This window comes from Kryptolebias marmoratus, linkage group LG3 (assembly GCF_001649575.2).
Source record: "Kryptolebias marmoratus isolate JLee-2015 linkage group LG3, ASM164957v2, whole genome shotgun sequence".
NCBI classification, from domain to species: Eukaryota; Metazoa; Chordata; class Actinopteri; order Cyprinodontiformes; family Rivulidae; genus Kryptolebias; species Kryptolebias marmoratus.
Window position 1 is genome coordinate 10948106 of NC_051432.1, and position 19679 is coordinate 10967784.

A 19679-nucleotide genomic window follows, 5' to 3' on the forward strand; every position below is an offset into this window, starting at 1 on the left:
TTAAAATCTGTTCATTAGTTTTAAAGTAATATTGCTAACAGATGGACAGATGGACGGACAGACAAACCAACACAACCTTCCAGTTGACATGATATTCTTGGTGGAGGTAATAAATAAGTGAAATCAGCAGAGTCAGGTTTTGTTGCTAACAATTATGAGACATTTGTTTACATTCAAATGTTAACGAGTCAACTTCGGACAGTCTGACACATACTGAGTCGGTGAAATAATCCCTGGACGTACACAGAGTCAGAGGGAGGCGATGGAATCAGAGAACACCAGGTCCAAAAAAAATAAAAAGATACTGTAACTTGTTCTCTTTTCTTCTGAAACAAAACAGCAAATAAAAGCTGTGAGGACGAGAGTCGACAGAAGTGGAGTCATTTTAAAATCGAGCTAAAATCAGATGTAAATGAGCTGTGCTGAGGTAATGGGAGAATTTTCACGACTGATCACTAAATGTAGTTGTAAACAAAGGCGAAGAGTATTTGCTGTTTTCTAACACAAGTTTTACAAAATCCTTGATGAGTTTGAATTAATCTACCCCCCAAAATTGGGGTAGAAATTGTTATTATGGCTTTAAAAGGACTCTTTTAAAGACAACCTTTATGTATCTAAAAGGTAGTCTTTTCTAAATAGTTCATAGATGGAGGCAGAATGATGATGACACTTCAAAATCAAGTTTTATTTTTTGTTTGTTTTTTTGTCTCTACTTCATTGGCATCCTAAAACAACTCTAGTCTCGAAAATTTTACAACAGTTCAAGCAACAAGTGTTTTATAAACCTGTTCACCACTGCCAGTTTCAGACTGCTCAGTTATGCTGGCAGAAATATTATGAAATGCCTGATAGAAGTGCTCCAAGCTGCGCCGCAAGTGCTACAGCTAGTTGCTGCTGCTGCTACTATTTGCATTGATGAATAACCAGAAATTGGCGATAAAAGTTTACAAAATAGCATTTCCATGAACTGCTCTGAAATTTTAGAGACTGGAGGTGCTTTGAGACAACAAGAATCTCCTTTAATCTTGGCCCTGCTAAGACTAGCCGTTCGCTCATCAGTTTGACCAGAAATAAACCCCGTTTTTCCACTCTGAGGTTATTTAAAGAGTAAGGTAAGATATTTAGTAAGGTAACTGCTCACAACCTTTCCACAGACCCCATTTCAAAAGATCTGAATTATTGCTTTAAACAATTAGGAAATGACTCTGAGTACAACTTCCTTTGATTAAACTCAAATTGTAGAATTTTTAAAATTAAAAAATCCCTTTAATGCGGGTCAGGTTAGTGTTAAAATCCAAAATGTTTGCACTATCTCAAGTGTTTTCAGTCATATTTGTATAAAAAAAACACCACACAAAGTAAAGTTTAAAGTTATTTATTTCCTTATTTATGAGAAACATCTCTCATGTAATTCTGAAATGCAGAAGTTGTCACAGCGAGGAACATGACTGTAGTCTGCTTCCGTGACGCCTTTAGTGCTGGTCTTGACTCAAACCGTACAAATAAATTTGAGATATTGAAAGTCTGTAAATTATTACAATTGTTTTTTTCACAAGCAACACCGATAACAAAACACCGGACTGATATTGCAACAAGCCACAGCTACGCTTTATCATATATACATCATTACATGTAAACATGATACTATAAAGAAGAGCATTGCAGCGAAGCTAATCAATGCAGATACACTAATACTGACCGATGCAGAGCAATACAAAACCTTTTAGACTTACTATAATAAACACGATATAGAATTGTAAAGTTACTTTGCATCATTAATAATCAAGCTGCAAGAATGTGCATGAAACCGTCGTAATACTGTTATTTGTCCTCAAATATATTTTCATATTTTCTATAAATGTCTTTAAAGGACAATATGGTCATTTTCAACCTGAGTTTTTTTTTTTTTTCTTTTTGTATGAAGTTTGAAAAATGCACTGCAGAGTTAACGTGGCAAAGCTGTGTAGCTGTCTAACGTCAACAACAGAGTTTTTTTAATAAAGAAAATAGAAAGGAGATGAGTCTCAGGCTGAATTGCACCAGTCGTCCTTTAAAAACACAACAAATATAATGTATTGTCACCATTTGACAGTGAGAGGCACACATCGTACTGTACATTCAAACAGTAAAACACGTATATACAGAGAAATGTGAAAATGGCCATTTATACATTGCTTGACAACTTCCGTCTAACGATTACACAACAGCTTAGGGAGGCAAACTTTTTAAAGTTTTCTTCACATTCGTTTAAGTATTACTTTCATGACGTCTCCTAACATTCAAATATTCCAACTTACTCTGTTGCCATCTTCCTAAATGAGTGTCGGATGACTGACTGCAAACAAATGAGCTCCAACAAGAAGAAGATAAATTAATTAAAAGGAGAAAGGATTAACATTGATTCAATATTGATGGTGCCCGAGGTTATAAAACAGAAATAATGTATCTTATCTGTTTTCTGTTGGCTTTCATTTTATTTTCTACTCATGTCCTAGTTTTGTGATACACTTACAGTTAAAAGCAATTACAGTAACGCAAACAATCTGCATTTGAATAAACCAACACCTTTTTTTTCTGCTTTCTTAATTGTGGAACTGAAGCAACCGTGCTAAAGCTATACAGATCGATGTAAATAGATTAAACATTTCTTGATGGATGAGGTCACTTTTTCTTCTTTTTTCCTTTAGGGTGATGGTCAGTGTGTGTGTGTGTGTGTGAAGGGGGGGGAGGGGGGGTGTTAATTGCCAATTTAGCCAACTAGTATTGGCTGTAATTGCCAGCTTCAGAACTGCCACACATTTTGACGAGTTTAGGCTAAAGATCACCTGTGCCAGCTTTAGTGATTATCTGAAATATAAGGGAAGAAAAATTAGTTTGGATAAAATAAGGCGGTCCCCTCAGTTAACTTTTCTCAGCTGAGATTTTCCAGCAATATAATGGTATGGTCACAATAATTGTATTATTGTGGCAAATGTGGTAAAATGGTCCAGAACTGTGTGAACTCAGGAACTCAACATACAGGACAGAGCCGTGGGGAGACGTTTCAGCTGTAGCATGTATGACCCTTAACACCCATAATGCCTAATATCTGCAGCGACGTGCACTGGCTGTGCATGTTGTCTTATCTGAGTATTGACAGTAAAAAATGTGCTGTATAATTCGAACAAACAGCATCCTGACCTAATGCTAACCTGCTCTCTGTTATAAGGGGTTATACTGGTTATAGAAGTTTCCACGCAGATACAAAGCTTAATAACATCAAAATGTTATGGGAATTTCAACATGTAAAGCACTAATAAAATCTGCTTCTATTAATTTTTTCATTACTTCTTTAACGATTAATTTAAACGTGCAACAAATGATGGCTTTGACTTCACTTCCATTTTGGCAGCTATGCCACTGGTTTTTCAAAGGCAGTGACAGAAAAAAAAAAGGTTTTCTTTTTTTTTTAAAAAAAACAAAGGACGTGAATAACAATCTGATGTTTTTGCCTGGGAGTTAATTATGCCAATTATGGTGAGGATTCAAAAAATAAAATCAAGAAACAAGCTAAAAAAATTTAGTTACATTTCTAAAACTTTTAGGGGTTGCTAAGTTTAACAGCTGAAGCAGAGAGAAGAAACATGAAAAGAGATAAAAACTGTCTTTCTTTTAATTACCTTTTATGATATAAGGATAAAAAATATGGAACCTAGAACTTAGTACAATGTAGACAAAGAAATATATAAAATGTTTTACTGCCATTAATGGTGCTATTCTGTATTTTGTGAACCTTACATGATCAAACTTTAAATCAGGTAAGATGCTGATGTTGGCAGAAGTGAGTTCAGCTTAAATGTAATACAGAGAAACACCTCTGAAACGACAAGAAACCAAAAGGCTGACCTACTTGTTTCGACTGTTTGCTGCATAAACGCATTGAAAAAAAAAATTAAAAGCAAAAAAAAAAAAAAAAGCAACTTATTTTCTTTCCCTTCAAAGAAGTAAAAGGTAAACTGGTTTGTCCGTGTTCTTTCACGGAAATTACGCTGCAGCCTGTTTTTTGAAGAGCTGTAAATAAAGCCTGGGTTTTGCCTCTGGCTTGTTGCCAGCCAGTTTGACATATTCCATATAATAGTTACATAACCGAAAGCCAAGTTTGGAGCCACACACACGAGGCCAAACAGAGTTCAATCAGCAGCTATTCCATTGATGACTCTTGTTTGTGGCCATGGGGCAAATAGATGCAGAGTCCATTCTCTGTACCACACACAGCTCACTGCTTTTTTTACAGACTGCATTATTAAAATGAATTATCTTTTGATTAACTTTCTCATTAATGGTTTTTACCATGCCTACAGAATCCTAAATGGCAGATATTTGATTTGATTTTATTATTTATAAACTAAACTTTTGGATTTTGATCAGAGCTGAATGTTTGGTTAAAAAAAGAAGAGGGCAGATAGTTTTTGTTTTTTACATCCTTGCTGAAGTAGCCACTCCAATTTCATGCCTAAGTTAAACAATTATTGTGTGCACTGTTTGTATGTACATTGCTTTGTGCAAGTTCATAAAACCCTTCAAGAGAACTCCTCCACTTCAGCCTTTGGTGCCACTCCGTTTTGTATTTTTACATTGCTTTCGTCGGAGTTGGCGATCTCTGTGTGGCGTGAGGTGACATAGCTTCTCTTCCTGGAAGCCAAAGAGTGCTTTCTCCCCCCAGCGCTGCCGTTGCCCTCAGCGGGGTCGTAAACTACGACCATGGTGGTATCCATTCGCGTCAGCGTGTACATGCTGCTCTGGCGCGTCGGGTGCAGCCGGGTGGAGCGTAATTCCAGCTCGTCGTGGGTGGACACCTTGATGAATGGGCACCAGCGGAATGCCCTCTTGAAGCCTGCTCGAAATCTGGCGCCACGGCGAGAGAAAGATAGCGAGTTAACAATCACAGAAGAGAAAGGTGTTTGGAATACTGAGAAAGAGAGGCACACGCATAAATAAAACAACAACCATCCACCCACTTGATCCTGTGCAGGGTCCCAGGGAGCTGGTCCTGATCTCCAGGAGTTAATGGGCCCTGTGATGGATGGCTTGCTAGTCCATCACAGGGCCACATAGAAATATGCAGCCATTCACAATCACACCTAGGGTAAATTTAGAATCTCCAATTGACCTAACACGCATATTTGACAGTAGAAGAAAACTGGAGTGACTCAAGAAAACATTTGTACGCACTGGAAGAACATACCAACACCAGGCAGATACGCTCCAGTCGAGTTTCAAACCCAGGTCAAATAAAACTAACTCTGTTTTGATTTGTTTTTTAACCTAAGGTAGCCTGAAAGTTTTTAAATGTAATGGCACACATTTTTAACTGCAAAGCAGTGTACAATTCAATGAAAAGTATTAAGGCCTTTGATTGTTCCTGAAACTTTCTTAATTAGTGAGCCAAGCCTAAATGTCGAGTGGTGATCATCTCCTGCAACATCTCTTGCAAAAATATGCAGATATTTGAAATTACAGCAGCACTTTGGCTCATTTAAAAAAAAGAAAAAGAACCAAAAGGTTTGATAGGGGTATACTGTAGGAAAATAGATATTGCAAAGTGTAAAGATCTCCTCATTTTATGTTTGATGACTTTTTTTCCACAAAATATGGAATTAAAATGAGGAAGGCGCAGCCATTAATCAAAGCAAAGTGACTAACACTCCTCACCCTAATACGATGCCATACTTCTGGTATGCAGCCACATCATCATCATACAGTACTTCCACACAGCATCAGCCCCACTGCCAAGAAAACAGAAGTGGGCTACACAGAAACTAGAAATGCCTCAGAAAAGACTAGAAAGAGTCTTATGTGTTCACCTGGAATCCTGCTTTGGTGACAAGAAGGACTACTTGATATTAGCTAAATATTCATGATGTCGTGGCTGATCATTGTATCTAGTTTAAAAGGATTAGGAGCAACACGTAGAGGTGAGAGCCTTGTTTGCCCTCCTACCTTTTGAACCATCCGTTGTAAACTTTGATAAACCTTGTTTGTACCCACCTGCTGTTGAGGCAGCAGTAGATGATGGGATTGTACATGGTGGAGCTCATGGCCAGCCACAGCACTGACAGGTAAACCTGCTGGATGTACTTCCACTTCCCCAGACGCTTATTGAGACCGGTCACGATGAAGTAGATGTGGTACGGCAGCCAGCAGAGGGCAAAGGTCACCACCACAATGATCATCATCTTTACCACCTGCAACACAAAAAATAAACCATATAAGACAAAAAGAAAAAAAGCACTGCTGTTCTTGAAAGGCTGTTCATTTCCAACAATTCAGCTTAAAGGGTTAAAGCATTTGTGATGTATTCACAAGTGTTTGACCAACCAGTGGTCACGAGCCTAAGAATGTAATGATCCCTGAAAACATCACCTCTAGAATCACTGCTGTTTGTCACATGAGGATCTGCGCCAACACAAAACTCTCCTTACTAAAGGATGTTGTTTTTACCAAAGAATTAGCTTAAAAAGCAAGGTACACTGTGTTAAGGTCCTCTTCACATGATGATGAGAGCAATCCTGCTTTGATGTACAGACTGAAACAACAGACAAACTACTCCTGCTTGAAGATAATCACACATTTGAACAGCTCAGTTCAATAACCCATGAAGGAAATTTGTTGAACACAGTCGATGACTCCTTCTAAGCCCTGAAAAAAGGCAACAACCTAGTTTACATAAAAAAAAGCTCTTCTCTGAGCTGAATATCAGTACCTTTTTAGACAAAGTGCAGTGTAAACATTTCCAAACAGTGAGAACATTTTTTTTATTTTTTATTTGCATGGACATCTCATATGGTTTCTTTATTCCAAAAAGAATTTGTGCTTTAAACAATTCGTTAAATCGCTATCATCTGTGATTAATGAACTGCTGTACATTCTGTCTGAGCCTGCAGCAGTCATTCTGCAGACATACGAGCAGAGGAACGACCAGAGACAAAACAGACATCAGCGAGTCCCTCCTGAAATCTAAACAGCAGGTTTGGCACACCGTGTTTTAACCTAATGTTTCAAAAAAGTTTACAGCGCTACATAAATCATGCTGAGGACTGCACTAGGTGACTGCTAAACAGCGGTAAAGCTGTATTTTTTATTAAGGAGAGGTTTATGATGAACTCTAGGAGATATAAACTTAAGCGATGTGAGAAGTCAAACAGAGAAACAAACAAAGCATAGTGTTCAGGCAGTTTTGCCTCCTTAGCATTTGAAGTGTTCTGCTCCAACGCTATGTTACTGTTATTTAGTTGCGAAGCTGAAGGATAAACGGATGAATCTGGTGTTTATTTTACAGTTCATCCATCGTATCAGTCCGTGCAGTGGTATGCAAAAGGTCAGAGTTTCTGTTCATGTAAATAGTTCAGTCTGTGAGGATCAACTGATATGTGCTGGGATTAAAGGAATATTTCAGATTTCTTTCTGAATTTTTTGTGGAAAAGTTATGTACAGTTATTATCTTACTTGTTAAAGATAGCTTGTTGATTGACTTGACAAGCAAACAGTTAGTACAAAGAGAGCCAGAACCAAGGTCAATTACTGCCCTCTTATAAAAATAAAATAAATTGCACGATTCATGCAAACACTATTTGGTAAACCTTGACAGTACCATCAGCTTCACATTACACAAATATGTTGTTTTAAGCAACAGTATTTTGACTAAAATGTTAAAATCAAAAAAATGTTAAAATATATAAATATATTGGCCTTCTCTTTGACCAAATCATTTGATTCTGCCTGTTTTACACATTAATTTGTATAAATAAAAAGTTGACTTTTAAAAATAAAGCTAACTAAATTAGAGTTGTTTATTATGATTTTTATAAAAAAATATATACATCCATCCATCCATTTTCTTTAACCGCTTCTCCCTTCCGAGTCGCGGGTAGCTGGTGCCTATCCCCAGCAGTCACTGTGCGAGAGGCGGGTGACACCCTGGACAGGTCGCAAGTCCATCGCAGGGCCACATATAGACGAACGAGACAAACAACCATTCACACTGTCACTCACACCAAGGGACAATTTTAGAGAAAAATATATACATATATATACAATTAGATTCATTGAATAATCAAACAATTAATCAACAGAATAATCTAAATAAAAATCTCTAACTACCATTTAATTGTCAAAAAAAAAGAAGCTAAAAATGAAAAAAAAAAAGTTTGACCTTAAGTACTTTTCACTTGGAGCTTTAATTTGTTCGATTTTGTTTCCACTCATTCAGTCATCTTTTTTTTTTTTTTTTAGGGATAATACACAATTAAAAGCTTTAGAGATGCTTTAAAACCTTTCTCCCAAAAATCAGCAGTCATGAGCCCCCAGTGGGACATAAATTATGAGTACTCAAAGGACTGCTAGAGGGGAAAATCAAAACCCTCATTTAGCTTCAAAAGATCTTCAAAAAGAGTCTTTGTGATTAAACTTCAAACTAGGAGGCCATCCAAAACAGCACTTTGGGAGCTAATTCTGCTGCATAATGTTGCACACTTAAACAACTGGCAATTTTTATGACAGGGGATTCGTTTATGTCATTACTATAAGGACAAAAAAAAAAAAAACTCATGCAAGGTGCCAAAAACAATGTTATTTCTAAACAACAATAAAAACACAGAGGGATAAGCTACTGGCAGTGGACCAAGACAAAAACAGTTTATAATAATGGATCCAATTCAGACTCAAAACTCTGTTCTAAAAGTGCAATTAGCTGTCTCAAAGTTAGAGAAAACTGTCTGCTTTATCCATAGATTAAATATGTTAATAAACTTGAAGAGGAGAGGCAGACTTTCTAAGAGCCCTTATGGTTTGTTATCCATCGCTTGACTGCCAGAACAGCTGAGATGATCCATCTGTGTCAAATTGTGTAAGAAAGGAATAAAAAATACTGCGACGGCTTCGACCGCCACATGGTCTCTTAAACTTATTGATTTGAAATACATTTTGAAAGTTATACAACCTATATATATATATATATATATATATATATATATATATATATCTTAACACATACTGTACATTTTGTCCCGGTATGTTGATGCTCTAAACATACTGAGTTAATAGTAACTGCTTAAAGAAACATGAAACAAACAAACAGCAAATGATTTTTAAAATGTAATTAGTGCCAACTTCAAAAAGGTTTAGTCCACAAACCCAGGCAGCAGAAAAATAAAATAAAACATAATAAATTATTCAGCATTGGATCCTGATTTTCTCCTTGATGCTGCCTTTCTCGCCGACAGGACTTTTTGTGCTTGTTTTGTTTTGTTTGAGGCGTGTCTGTGTTTTGCTGCTGTTGGACTCTTTAACCTGACCATGTCCCGTGTCTGTGTCCTCCACTTGTTAATCCAGCCGAAAAACGTGCAGCTCCAGATCCATGTGTTGGTGATTCATCATCTGATGCTGACAAAGCTTCTTCTACTTGGACGACCAAAGTCAGAGGCAGACAAGTGGAGATGATTTATCAAGGTGTTAACCAATTTCATTTAAAAATGTCAGGGGAGAAGAAACAAAAAAAACCCCACTCCCTCGATGTTTAAGATAAATTACAGATCCTAATAGCCAGACGTGTGTGAAACTCATCAATAACTTTTTCTCAACAACACAGGTAATATTGAAAATATTCTATAAAGTTTAAGAAATTTGGAGAAAAGTATGGCTGTTTATTTTCACATGTACAGTGTACAGTCTTTGTTTTCTGTCCTTCCCTCTAAATTGAGGTTCAGACAATTAAAAACAAAGACTAATAGATTAAGACACAGCTTTTATCCTCAGGCTGTTAAAGCTGTCAAACCTACTCCTCAACCTTGACAAATTCTTTCATAGATAGGTATTGATGCATCTTGATGGTCAATCACAGGTCCCCTCTTACCCTAAATTGCACGTCACTTTAATGGTGTAATACATTTTTTTTACTTTATTAGTAGTTAAATGTATTGTGCATGTTATCCTTTTATTCTGTCTAAGGGAGAGAAGTTTGCTAAATTCGTTTCATAGTTTAACACTGTTCTTAACATTGTTTTATCAGTGACAATAAAGATTCTATTCTATTCTACGGTGCTAAATTACTAAAAAACAATCGAGGTAACGTTCAAGTTAATTTAGCAAATACCCTCGGCCAAAATTTTTATTTTTTATTACTGAGAGATATTCTAAAGACAAGCTAACAACAGTTAATCAGAGTTTATGCTGTTATAATTGGACTATTTATTATAAATATGATCAGTGCTCACAAGTACGCAGTACGAGTACTTCCGAAATATCATTCTTAATGTACCATCACTTTTTTATTGCATACAGCCACTTCTCATAAACCTGCTGGTACTCAGCAACACCAACTATACACTACGGCTGATTTATATAAACTACATTACCCACAGGACATCGACTGAAAACAGGCAGTCATGACCCTCTCTGATGTGCTTCTGATTGGTTTGGATGTATGTGATCAGCTGATGCATGACTAATGAGGAACGATGATTGGCTAGAAGTTGTGTACAGGGAACAAATCGGAGGTGAGAGGAGGGACCATATTGTGATTAAACAGTAAATCTGTTAGTAGGAAGTTTAGGCCTTCGAAATGCAAGATGCTGTGTGATCTTTTTCTCTTTCTCATCTCAGTCACTCAGTTTGATTCAACATCTCAAAAACAGCCCCGTAGTAAAGATGAAAATGGAAGTGATGGGAAAAATGCACAAATGATGGAAAAATCTGAGCTTCTACAGTTTGGGTGGAACTACTGCAGGGACACAAATCAATTATCTGAGAGTTTCTCTGAACAAACATGAACTCTAAAACAAGTTGAGTGAAGATAAAACAACTGTTGTCCCTCACTGTGCTGGATAAGTGGACTTCAGCATGCCAGATCAATAAAGCACCATTCTCTGAGCCTGCGTGTGAGTGGAAGCTATTACTGTTCACTCTCCTCAAACATAAAACCCATAAAACCCAACCTGAAGCTCCAGATGATTTGTTTCACACCATTATCTGGGAAGTACTCAACAAAAAACCTTTGGAGGAAAAACCTGGAAGGCATTTTCTAAAAAAACAAAAACAAAAAACATTTGGCATATGAGTGATTGAATCAGCTGCTCATTAAAGTCATGAGCAAATTTCAGCCAACCAGACGACCAGCTGAGAATTTGTGGAAACAGTATGTGAAAAGGAGCCACTATTGATTGTCTTCACGCCAAGATTCCTCCAGTAGCAACCAGCATGAAACACTACTGGTCTGAACTCATTCAATTAGTTAATGCTCAACGTATGTGTTGTGAAGGACTCTCTGCTACCACCACACCAAATTCCTGCACAATATCTGTAAAGTTGGCTGAGTTATAGTCATTTTGTCATTTTGCGTTTTGTGTTTCCCAAGGTCAGTGGTGGCCATCTTGATTTGGTTTAACTTCATAGTCAGTCAGTTGTGGTGACTGGTGATAATTACTTGATTACTTTTTGAGAGTTTTATTAAACTCTGCCCGCTAGTTCTTCAGATTTCTTTTGCTAAAAATTCCAGACAAACAAACACAAACACAGAAACATGCACACACACAGACATGGGCAAAAACATCACTTCTAGCCTTTGACGGCAGGTGAGAAAAAAATCATTATGATGAGAAAAATATGCACAGAGCTCTAAAGTATTAGCACAACTACTCTTGGAAATTTGGACATTTAACAAAATTGATATTTAATTTTTAAAAAGTATGTTTAATTTAACAAGCTAAAAAGCTCTATAAAACCAAAAATTTTTGCAGTTCTCAGTTTTGAAGCATTAAGAGATTCTGTGAAAAACAACATGTTATTTAAACACTGTTCTAAGTTTTATTTTCACTGCAAAAAGCAATACAAAACATGCAGCTTTACCAACACATAAAGGCAGCTCGGTACCAGTAACTTCTTCTGATTTTCACATAGCTCTGACTCATATCTCTGAATATTCTGGCTCAACTATTTCTCCAGTAGTTCATCCATGGGTTTTCATGTCAACCAGGTCATCTGCCTGCTGGCCTTTTCAAAATATCAAGTGTCAGAAACCAGACTGGAAAAGCACTGTCTTGTTTGAATGTTTCTGTGAACTGGAACGGCCAGCCAGAGGACTTGAAACGTGCTCTGTCAAATCTTTTTGTGACAAAATATAAAACCTTTTCGCCGGCCCTGATATAAGTCGGTAAGAAGTTGTGTGTCGTATATTCAAAAGTCATATTTTTAGATTTTGGATTAGCTTGGCCAATGCCATTTTATGACACACTTTATTTTATTGATTTCTCACAGATAACACAAGGAGTTATTGTTAATTTAAAAACAGGGATAAAAACAAATAATCGAAACAATTATTTTCCTTGCTCAAATCAAATTATGATCCCGACTGGCCAAAGAATAGGTCATTTATGACCTTGTAGTCAAGGCAATTTTACAAAAAAGAAATAATTCCTACTGTAAAGCATGTTTTATCTGGCAGCTGCTGAAATGTTTATTTTATTCTTAATTTGCTTTTGTAGACTACTGAAACTGAATCATGATGTTTGACATTGACAAGTTGTTAAAGCTAAGAGAATTTGGTAAATTTCAACAGCTCATTTCTTTGTATAAAAAATTTAACTAAATTAAAAAGTTACTATGCAAATCAGGCATAACTAACACTTCAGTAACCATTAAAATAATTAATAAAAACGGTGTGTTACTGCCAACCTTTACACTTGTATGAAGACAAAATAAAGTTGCTACAGGATGAGCATCCTTGGCCAATTTCATATGTATTTATGGGGACATATTTTAATTATTCATTCAATGTTCCCTGCGTTTTTTTTTTTTTCCAAAATCTTCTCAGTTCATTGCTGATTGCCATAATTTCTCTTTATACAAAGAAAATTGTACTTTTGTAGCTCACTGCTGTGGTTTTCTGTAAAGAGCTCAGCAGCGGCAGGAGAAAGGTTGAAGGAAGAACCCATTCTCCGTTTGTGCAGTATTAGTATTAGGAGTTCCACAGAAATGTCATCAAAACAAATTCAAGTCTTGTATATTTAATTTACTGAAAAAAAAAGCCTTAGAAGATCTAGAATCTTAAACAAAGACAAGTCTGTACCTAAAACCTTTCTTCTTTCTTTTGTCTTTCTTCGCTACAATTTTTTAATGACACTCCATAATCAGTGCTGCGTTGGTGGGATATTTGTATCGCAGCCCCAAACCCTGATTTACAAACTCTGGCCATTAATATAAGACTCTTAACGCCATTCTGAGGTCCCACTGGCTCTAAGTTCCTTCCAGCTTTATGCACCAAAATTGACTTTTATTTTTTGTGCTTGTTCGTCTTATGCAAATAAAATCACAAATGACATTTTTAATAATGTCAGTTGTTTACAATTTCATGTCATACCTACATATTTATTATCCATTTCAAAGATTTGAAGCAGTCTGTCTATTTGTAACATCTTCAGTGGTGTATTAGGGATGATTTAAAATGCATTTACACAAGGTTGGAAAGTGCATGAAATATTAGTCTGCACATGTGTGAACCGAAGCGTTTGTGCTGATAATTTTTCTAATGCATTAACCGGAAGAGGACTGAGAGTGTGGATGGATACTTCTCACTTTGGCTCCAACAACACAATATGGCAGCACTTGTAAACTGTAGATTTTGGCTTTCATTTTAGACAGTGGAAGTAAAAAAGTCATTTTGTCCATCTTTATTTATGTTGATGTTTCTGGTTGTTTGGTCTAACAAATGTTCCTCACTGCTTGGCCACGTGTCAGGATTTCCTTTCCAAAGTCCAAGTCTGATCCTGGACAGTAAAATGCAATAAAGCATTTTAATCTTGTTAAACGGAAAAGAAAATTGTTATAGAAAATCATACTTTAGCTTACTTTATAAGAAGATAAATATTAAAGGAGTAAGCTCCAATAAAAAAAAAGTTTTATTTTGATCTGAGCTTTGTTTCCGCTTCAAGTTAGCAGAACTAATTGTTTCCTGGTTTCCTGAGACACAAGTATTGTCTCGGCTCAAAATGCAGGCATAACATGTTGGAGTAGAACAGGACTTTTAAATAAAAAACATTTTCAATTTTAAAGTCACGCTGGGTGTCAAGATATTAAAACGAAAATGATTTGTTTTCAGCTGTAGTATGACTTTGTTATCAAAAGTTTGCAACAAAATGACCGTTTCTCCAAACACATTTGCTCAGTCATTTTCTTGACTCTTCTTGCCCTGTTCTGTGCTTTTCAGACAAGCTGCTCTGTTGTGCAGCTGATCTGACGGGTGATACACCTAAATGTTTTTCTCTGTTTCTCAAAGTTTATGTCTGTATTTTTTGGTACAGATGTCATACATGATTCATCTTAAGCCTTCAACGTTGTCTCTCTGTGTTCTAGCATCAGAACTGAAATAAAGGGTACAGAGGGAATAACAAAAGAAACCCTTCTCTCAGCAGGTTTAATTTCCTGTGTAGCGTGGGTTTTAAGATTACTGTATTAGTGTTTTAAGGATAGAATGCGATTTTATCTCCTACATAAGGTATCTTGTAAGCTTGCTAGGAGGCAGACAGCTTTAACTCCAAACCCACAGTTTCATAATTTTAGAATGCAAGAGAATCTATTGATTAAAGAAGAAATAAATGGCTCTGACTGCTTCATTATTCAGAAGAAATAACAGTCTCTGTAATTAGTGAGGAGACCAGAGGCAAACACAAGAACACAATGTGGATTGTTTAAAATTAAAACGGGAAGAAAGAAAGAAAGAAAGAAAGAAGCAATTCGAACTCACTTATAGTCCAATTAAACCCTTCAAATAATAATAATAAAAAAACATATATGCAGAGCAGAGGGTGTGATTTCATCTGGTTTTAGGAGATTTAGTTGCATTGAATATTCCAACCCAGTCTCACAGCAAAACAAGCCCCTAAACACAAGAACTGATTTGTGCTTCTGATTTATTTGTTTGTTTTTCATGCACATGAACACCAAAAAAGAACACATGTAATTTTCTTAATATTAAGGCCACCTTCACACTGGATGATGATCTGTTATGCTCTCCACAACGTACATAACCTATTAGGATGAGACAAAATTTCAGCATCTTCCTCAAGTGAAAGGCAGTCAGGACTTTGCTTTATATGTCAGTAGCATGTTCCCATGATGATACTACAACACACACCATCGATCTGAACATGCCCCATGACTTTCTCAGACCACTCCAGGATGCAGTTACATGCTAGAAGGTCACGCCACGCTAGCTAGCACAACATCATGGCCATGTTTGGGTGGCTAGTCCTGCTTTAAATTCTCCACAGCCAAGCCACGTAAGTGTGCACGAGGTCCAAGTCATGGATGCACTGCCACCACTCTCTACCCAGGACCCTGATATACTTCCACCAGGCCAATAAATCACTACGACCTGGCTACAGAAGTGCTGAGTGCGCTGAAAACTCTCCACAGCTTATCACACTAAATCACGAGGGAGACCTCACTGCTTTCTTAAAACACCTACACTGACCAAAACAAGACCCTGCAAAAACCATCCACATTTGGGCTGATTCTTTTACATCATTGCCCACCTCTGTCCACATCATGCCTGCCTTTGGATGCTTTATAACAACCTTGGCAGCCCCACCCCCTTCCAAATGTTTATGATTTTGTCCACTGGAGTACACTTAAAAAAAAAATAAAATTCAACATTGGGCAGATTTGGAACAGTTCTTTTTAATAATTATCATTTATCATTGGAAGGGCTGAATAGTCAAGGCCGTAGTCTCGGATGTTCTCTGTTATAGGAAAGCTCCTGGGCAGATGTACAATTTACAGACACTAAATTGAGAAAAGGTTTGAGACCAGTTTTAAATGCCTGCAACAATTTTATGACTATATTTAAGTTTAGACATTAGAAAGTACATTTTTGGACTAAAACACAACCTGCAAAACTACACCAAATGTCTTGTTTCTGAGACTTTTTCAGACTAGGCCAATTAATCACAGCTGATAAATTGTTAAGTAAAGCCGAATATATGCACACATGTAGGCAGAGGTCTGTCTGAACATATTTTTGTGCTGATTTATAATGCCTTATATGATTTTGCTTTAGGACTGATCCTGAAATTCTAATGTAAATGAGCTCAGACAGAGCAGAAAGAATATGAGATGGATGACGGACAAATAAAAGAAATTTGCATACACCAGAGTCAACCTCAAAGGGCCAATATTAAATATTGTTCTACCACTTTGATGTTTTATAAATGCAGAAGCCACTAAAATAAGTCACGCAGAGAACAAAGTAATAGCTGGTATAGATTCTCAACCATCCAAGTCATCCTACCTTTTTATATTTTTTGTAAAAGACATTCCCAACCTCCTTTATTGGTTTTTGAAGCTGCTTCACTTTTCATCTGTAAAGCCTCTTCAGTTCTGATTGATTAGTGGGGAGTTTCAAGCTTAAGAACTGTTGTTGTGCCACTCACACAGAGAGTACGAGTCAAACACATGCTACTGACCCAGTTGTTTCAGTCAGATGTGAGTGATCAGACCTGTATTTAGGGGAAACTAAACAACTCCTTTATAACTGCACAACACAGAAAAGTGAGTTTTTTTTTAAGGTGAAGACTCAGCTAAACCTCACAGGGACGAGCACCACTACCTTAAGCACACTTTTTAAAGACAATTTTTTTTTTTTTTTTTTTTTTGGGGGGGGGCATCAAACGGAGGATGTTCCCCTTAGGTATCATCTATCCAATCACGGTGCAGCCTGCCTCACCACTTCAACTGGTTTTACAAATATTCACACTTTGAAACGTGCCAAAATTATCTCACCTTAGTCTGGGAGGTAAACACATTGCAGGTGACAATGACCCAAATGACCCACAGAATGGGCAGGTGGGTCAGTGTGTCACACGGAACATGAACACCGAAAAAATCCTTGAAAATCCTCCCCAGTTTATTAGAACAGAAAAATAGTTTTTTGATTTAGAGGTGAAACATATTTAAAAATCAAGAAAGAAAGTCGGGTGGTCTTTTATTCAACACTCCTGTGGCCTTTGGGTGAAATGGACCCTAAGTTACAAGTGATTCTCTTCCTCTCTTCAGTGACAAGGGCTTCAGGAGGGTCTTTTGGAGCAAAGGAGTGATATTAATTATTGTACTAAACACACACAAAAAATGCAGATTATTATTTAAAGCAATAGTCTTGTGATTTTTGAAATGATGTTATACATGGTGACGTAAGTCACAGAACAGCAAGTATGAATGAAAGGCTAGCTGATGGCTAATCCTTTTGATATTGTTTTTCTGGTTTAACATGTGATCAGCATGTCTGATCAGTCAAAGGTTTATTCAACTCCCAGTAACTGACACATTCACCCGCCTCAGGACACCAGCATTTGCATTGTAACACAGATGGTCAATTTAGAAAACAGCAACAAACTAAACAGTGTCATGCAAACCTGTAAAGGTTTAATATTACCTAATGTACTGTGCTTTCACACCTATATGACATTTTTGAGAAGGAGTTGTGTTCTAATCCTGAAAAATGATTATACAAAAGGGGCCCCAGTGTGTCTAGCCATTAGTCTAGGCTTGAGAAAGACTTCTCCCCCCTTTTCTTCCCGCTAAAGGTTTTGTGACTCATGTCACCACTCAAAGGTACCAGCTATTGATAACTATATGACACAACATCACTTCAAAAATCACCACACTGTCCTTGTAAGATAACTTTACAATGTAATTTGCACTGTAATGTTAAGTGTTTTTAAGGTTTCTCACAGTTGCAATGTGGTTATACTGTAACACGTCAGATCAACATAGTCTCATGTAAAGCTGCAAATAAATAAATATATGATGCATAAATATGAAGCCTGTGAGATTCTTCAAAAGGCCAGGTGATTGCTGGGTGTCATCCCCAACACATACTCCAAGTGCAACTCATTGCGTACAATCTCCGTGTAAAACTGAACTGTTGGAGTCACCTTTGCTTGTCTGTTACCAAAATATCTAATAACACTGACCATTGCACCTTTCAGTTGTGGGACCCCCCTGACCCCCCCACCGCCCCCCCAAAAAAACAAAATAAAAACCAAAAACAAATTACAGCCATTGCCTCCTTTTTCTTTCTTTACTGATGATCTGATGGCCTTATTGCTTCATGCCCTCTGCAGCTCACTTTAAAGTCATGCTATCCCTTCCTTTTTCTGTTTGTGTGTTTCAAAAGCACCACCTTCTACCCAGGCATTGACAAACTGACACCAAGTTTATCTTCTCTGTAATGCTAAGGTCACACTGCAGGAGATAGAAAATCCTAACTGATTTTAAGAAGATATGGCATCACAGACATAAGGAAAAAAATCTCACAGGAATCTTCTCTAATATCAAACAAGTTTGCACACACCAAAAAAGAGCAGTCCATTACGTGCCACAGGATATTTTTAACACAAAGCAAAGAGAGCAAATAGGGGGAAAACGCACCACCTTATAGGAGCTTGTGGAAAAGGCAAAAAGAAAATTGTTGCACATCTTTATTTAGCAGACAGAGAAAAATATGCATTAAATTAGTCTGTAATAGGTACTGGTTGTGGAGATATTATTAGAAGGAGTTCTATATTCTTCAGTGAGAACTTGAGGTGAGATTTCGGCTGTCAGTTTGAATATTTGTTATCAGTAGCATGCTATGTTAGCCTTAAGGGCTCAGATGGTTATTATTGCTGGGCAAACAGATCTGATGAGAATGTAGACATTCATACTGTGCATTTATTCTTATACTGTTAGGGAAATCCAACTGTATCAGGACCAGTTTGGGATTGCATGAAAAAACCTCTCCCATTACTGAAGTGTCTGGGCAATACAGACTAAGCTCTCAGGCCAAGTTTCTCCTCTGAATGTTGGGATGGATGATCTGTGGTCAAACTGACTTGGAAATTGTGCAGGCAAAGTTTGGCTTCAGGGAGAGGCTTTCATTAGCATCATCCATCCTCCATTCCATTCCGCACCAAGCTTTGTGGTTTTCTGAACTGAATAACAACCTTTAAACAGCAAACTTTAATGCAATCGGTGAATCAGATGTGATATAATGTGTTGATTAGAGCACATTAGATGTGCTGGGCTTACTTCTTTAAATGAGCTGTACTAAGTGCTTTATTTTAATTAGTATTACGTTGGTTCTTAAATCAAGCATGATGCACTTTGGAACCAGGAAAGGAGACGGTCAAATTGATTCACACCACATGTAAAATCAAACTTTTCAAGGCTTTTCAAGTGAAGGGAGGAAAATTAAATCAAGAATCTTTTGAGGGGAAGGGAGCTGGAAGTTTTTATATACCTCTTCATGCCTGTGTCTCCCAACAAAATCCTTGCAAGCGATAAATGTAAAATATAGGTTCTGAACAGACGACAGCTGCTCACTGAAGTTACTTTATTGCACTTTAAACACGAATGAGAAAAGAAAGTGAATTACAAGCCAATGCTTTTTTCTGATTGTGCCAATTTTGTGTAGCTGGCAGAGGCACAAAAATGTGACATCTTGGAGGGGAAATACCTCTGAAATATTAGAGTAAAATTCTATCTGTCACTTACAGTTGAACTTGACAGTTTTTCTCATGGAATATATCAATTTACCTGGGACAGCTGTGAAACACTGTCTGACCCCTGATACTATTTTCCTTTTGGTCTTTTTATCTGAAAGTAGGATATAA

General features: G+C 37.0%; 1 protein-coding gene across 1 annotated transcript in view; it reads right to left on the reverse strand.

The window, feature by feature from the left end:
* Positions 1 to 1359: 1359 nt before the first annotated feature.
* Positions 1360 to 19679, reverse strand: part of tacr3a (tachykinin receptor 3a) — a 39184-nt gene continuing 20864 nt past the window's right edge. The window contains exons 4-5 of the mRNA XM_017439906.3: positions 6028 to 6224; positions 1360 to 4884 (exon numbers count right to left, since the gene is read on the reverse strand). Of these exons, the coding sequence (XP_017295395.1) occupies positions 4560 to 4884; positions 6028 to 6224 (522 nt within the window). The 3' untranslated portion in view covers positions 1360 to 4559. The remainder of the gene's footprint in view (positions 4885 to 6027; positions 6225 to 19679) is intronic.